General features: G+C 35.4%; 2 protein-coding genes across 4 annotated transcripts in view; one reads left to right on the forward strand and one right to left on the reverse strand.

The window, feature by feature from the left end:
* LOC109541405 (E3 ubiquitin-protein ligase RNF19A) overlaps positions 1–4,698 on the reverse strand; it is an 89,266-nt gene that overhangs the window by 47,524 nt on the left and 37,044 nt on the right. The window lies entirely within an intron of this gene.
* LOC125505786 lies at positions 2,048–4,157 on the forward strand. The gene is made up of 2 exons (XM_048670301.1): positions 2,048–2,386; positions 3,366–4,157. The coding sequence occupies exons 1-2, from the start codon at positions 2,231–2,233 to the stop codon at positions 4,119–4,121; spliced, it is 912 nt and encodes a 303-aa protein (XP_048526258.1). The 5' UTR covers positions 2,048–2,230; the 3' UTR covers positions 4,122–4,157.

Raw genomic sequence — 4,698 nt, forward strand, 5'->3', positions numbered from 1 at the left:
GCATGTTCCGGCTCTTGTCGGTATTTTTGACCGAGTCAAAGGAATCGTTGCAACCCTCGAAGAAAGACATTCGTTGATTTGATGCACGGCTACACGTTTCGTTCGAAATAGTTTGTTTTTTATAAACTTTTAATTAAATTTTATAAAAAAAATTAATTAATCTAATTTAAAAAATTTAAATTGTTTCTGCAAGTGAGGCACAATGGCCATCACCTTATAACGCTGCTATCACCATCACCAAAACGGCAACCATAAGTGAAATTACATTCACAGGTTAAATTCACAGATAAAAAAATCACAAGTTATAACGGTGATTTTGAAATCACCCTTTAGCTCATCTCTAGTTTGAAGCATGGGTCATCCTGTCCAAAAACCATAAAACAAAACGAAATCTGGTTAAAGGGTAATTCGATACCGGACCGCTTTGCATCTGTCCTCGGAGCCCTTAATATTATGTTTTAAGGAAATTGAGTTTTAAACACTTAACATGATTTTGCGTGCGAAAACATTAAATTAGAAACCAAAGCTGTGAACAAGTGTCACCTAAATGAAACAGCACTTAAAATGTGAACGATTTTTTCCCTTCTCTTTCAAATTTTCGAAATCGGGGGTAGGTGGGATACATATTTGGAAAATAAAGTTAGTCGTCGTTATTGCCTAGATAAAATTGGTTATTCATCGACATACTGAGTGTTTGTGCCCTTTTTGTTTCTCCCAGTACAAGGTGAGTTTGTCTCATAGAGTAGTCCCTTTGCATGTAGCTTATTATCTACATACAGGGTGTCCCACCGGGAAACGCCGCGGTCGATATCTGACAAACTGTAATTAGGAGAAATTTCAATTTGCCATTAGATATCCACAAAAACAGAAGCCTTTTCACTGTGCTGTTAAACAAATTATTGAATATTTCAAAAATTTTGAATGCTTCTAAATAACAGTGCATGTTCAAATTATAAAGGCAACCAGAAAAATTAGAGATCCTAGATTTCGAAAAAACATTATTGACATAATTAATTAATAATATTAAACGGTTCTTGCTATAACTTTTTATCACATTCTCCATAAATAAGTTTAAATAATCTTCGTTTGAATGAATGACGACTTTCGTCTAGGCAACTAAGATTAACAAGATTTAAAATAAGATGCGGCAAAATAGCCATATGAAGACATTAAATTGACCATACTTCGAAAACTAAGCACTTTTGGAAGGGACAACTTTGCACAAACTTACCGTAATTTTTAGTACTGAATAGGACAAAATTATCAAAAATTGGCGATTTATTTGGAAAAATTGATTTTGGGCGGTTTTTTCGGAATTTGAAACTTGTTTTTTTAACACTGTATTAATAGTTATCAAAATTTTGTCGAAATTCCATTAAAGTAACGCCATTAAATAGCACATATTCCCTTATAGGGAAAATTATAATTATTCGAGTGGTTGCAACTGTAATTTTTTACGTAAAATTTCAAATATTTCAAATTTCTCCTAATTATATTTTGTCAAATATCGATCGAGGCGGTTCCCGGTGGGACACCCTGTATAGTCTGTACGCTATAACTTTGGTCGCACGTCATCAATCGTCGATCGAGCGTTGTTGCCATACTCGCTATAAATTATGTATATAAGCATAAATACTAGAAGCATTCTTAAATTATCTCAATGCTGGCTCGCTTTTACTGATTCTTTGTGGAATAATGGTTTATTTGAAAAGCACAAATATACCGTCAACGCAAAAGTCATGGACAATAATAAAATGCAATATTTCGAAGACTAAACACTTTTGGAATAGACGAAATTATCAAAAATGGGGGTTTCAATTTGAAAAAAAATTGATTTTGGGTGGTTTTCTCAACGTCATTTTGAAAGTCTTTTTTAACAGCATTAACAGCTATCAAAATGTTTTCATGAATAAGATTCATGTAAAGGTAATTAAGTAAAAAACCCACATTTATAAATAAATTCATTATTTGACTACGGATTATCACTACAATAGCTTAATTTAGAGAATTCGTGCATAGTTTAAACAGACTGATGTGATTTTAGAGGTTTTACGAAAATGGAATGGAGCAATGAATTAGTTTTGGAATTCATCAGCTTATACGAAAAATACCCAATTCTTTGGGATCCCAAACACTTGGGTCATAAAAATAGAAACCTTCTACATGATGCTTGGCTGGATATTGCACGCGAATTAATGTTGAAGTATTGCGAAAGAAAAAAGAATCACTTATGGCCACCTATAGACCTTTATCAAGAAAAGTACGAGTCACCGAAACAACTGGATCTGGAGCAAGAGATGTATTTAAACCAACATGGTTTGCATATGAGAACATAGACCGCTTTATTAAGGCCACAGGAAAGAAAACAGCAACGCTAAGTTCAGAGGTAATTTTATTACAATTAATTAATTTACTAAACAAAAAACGTTTATTATTAATCCGTTAACTAACATAACTTTGCCACTCAACTGCTCCATTGGATACGAAATATTCAGCAAACTCCTTTCGAATATACTTTGCCTCCTCCGATGGTTTTCTGGGTGTTTTACCAAGGGGGAGAAGCGACGAGCTTGCGGTGTCTTGGCGCCATGATCCTGGCATTAAATGTCCATCTGCTTCATAATCAAAACTGTCACTTGGAGTATAGATCTGCCTAGATGTATTACTTCGGCGGAGAAAGTTGTGAAGAAGTGCACATGTCATGCAAACCATAGCAGCTTTTTCGGGCTGTATCAACATTGGTTTTCTGAAAACACGAAATATAGACGCTAAAATTCCAAAGACGTTCTCCACAACTCTTCGTGCTCTACAAAGGCGGTAGTTAAAAATGCGTTCGATGCTACCCTTTGCATGAGTTCCAGAATATGCATTTAAAAGTGAACCACTAAGAGGGAATGCATCATCACCTACAAAAATATATGGTACGCTCTCGTGGCGTCCTGGCAGGGGTTTGTTTGGAGGAAACGAAAGTTCCCTGCGTAAYATTTTGCGATAAAGTGTTGTGGACGCAAAGACTCCAGCGTCGTTCATTCGTCCTTGTGCACCAACGTCAATAAAAGTAAAACAATAATCTGCATCAATCAGTGCCATAAGATGATTCACTATTAAATGGAGCTTGCAGTACAACATGCTTTCCATCGATTGCTCCCAGACAATGAGGAAAGTTCCGTCGCTGATAAAATCCATTTTCAATTATTTTCCAATCTTYCGGTGATTGARGCAACTAAAAGGGGAATAAAATAAAGATTATTGTTGAGTGGCGTATCGTCGTCATATTTTTGTCATAAAATCGTTATATTTTTTTACATTTTATTTACGTTTCTTTATAAAATGACCAGTACGCAACTAAAAGATTTTTTCTCCAGGAAAGTGAGACGAAGGAAGCAAATTCGCGGAATGAACAGGACCTATTGCAGCATGAAGAAGTAGAAGAGCACACAAATGAACCTGACCACGAAACAATTAAAGACGTCGCTCCAAAGCGAATAGATGCAAATTTTACTTTTCCTCCTCGCGCTCTAGGCAATAAAAGACGAATAGGTCCAAATATCACCGAAGCAAATATAAACAAACACTTGAAACTTGCAAGTGATGCGCTGGCAACGTTTGCTGCGAAATCACAACCACAGATAGTGCAAGATTCGCCTGCGTTGTATGGGAAGCTGTTGGCCATGAAACTTAGACAATTAAAACCACGAACTCAAATTGTTTTGCAGAATGAAATAGATAATCTTGTGTTTCAAGCCCAACTTAGTGAAATTGATAGTGTTGGTACCACAGCTGGACGGTCCGTTACCACTAATTTTATTTCACAAAATTCTATACCAGCACAATATTCTTCTCCATCAGGCAGTCATTTTTCTTCCAGCTCGAGTTGTGTAGGTTACCCAGCACCCGCCCATTTTTCTAAGGAAAATTTAAATTCTAATTCTCCGGAACCCTTCCAAACTTCACAAGAAAATGATAATCAACACCTTTATTCTCAGTCTATTAGCAAACCAGTCTCTGTAGGTACTACAGGAGACCCTAATTTCTATACCAGTTCTCCATCTAATAACACATCACTCCTAACCTATTATACTAATGTGCATGATTTGTTAAATTCCAAAAATCATCAGTGAAAAATTACAAAAATAAAGATTATAAACAATAATAAATTATTTTTGTGTTACCCGTATTTTATCCTGTAGTACTTCAATGAGAGCCTCACAAACATTGGGCACGATGCGACTTATGGACTAGTGTGATATTTTAAATAAGTATCCAAGACTAGTAAATGAGTCGCCAGTAGCCAAAAAACGTAGAGTTACTGCTAGTCGCTCTTGTACTGGAATGGCTTGTCTCATATTAGTATCATGTTTTTTTATTTTTGGCCCAATTTTATTCAAAAGGTATTCGAAATCCTCTGCGGACATTCTACAAAAGTTCTGGAATTTTCCTGAAGGTTCCCTTTGTAAATCCAGTAGCATATCTGAACCACTGTATCTAAAATGTAAAGCTTTGCTAAAGAAAATTTGAAATCCTCCTTCATTAAAAAAGCAATTTATTCATTTTCTTAAAAATACAGGCTGTCCCGTAAGCACATGATCAATAGGGTACTGCGATATTCTTTGAATCAACAAAAGACGATCTGACCTAACTTTATTCACAAAATATGTCTGGCTCCTCTGCTATTGATGGTCAAAGTTCTTCAAAAAA

The sequence above is a fragment of the Dendroctonus ponderosae genome, unplaced genomic scaffold (genome assembly GCF_020466585.1).
Source record: "Dendroctonus ponderosae isolate FM_Combo_2020 unplaced genomic scaffold, Dpon_F_20191213v2 Dpon_F_20191213_1, whole genome shotgun sequence".
Taxonomy (NCBI): domain Eukaryota; kingdom Metazoa; phylum Arthropoda; class Insecta; order Coleoptera; family Curculionidae; genus Dendroctonus; species Dendroctonus ponderosae.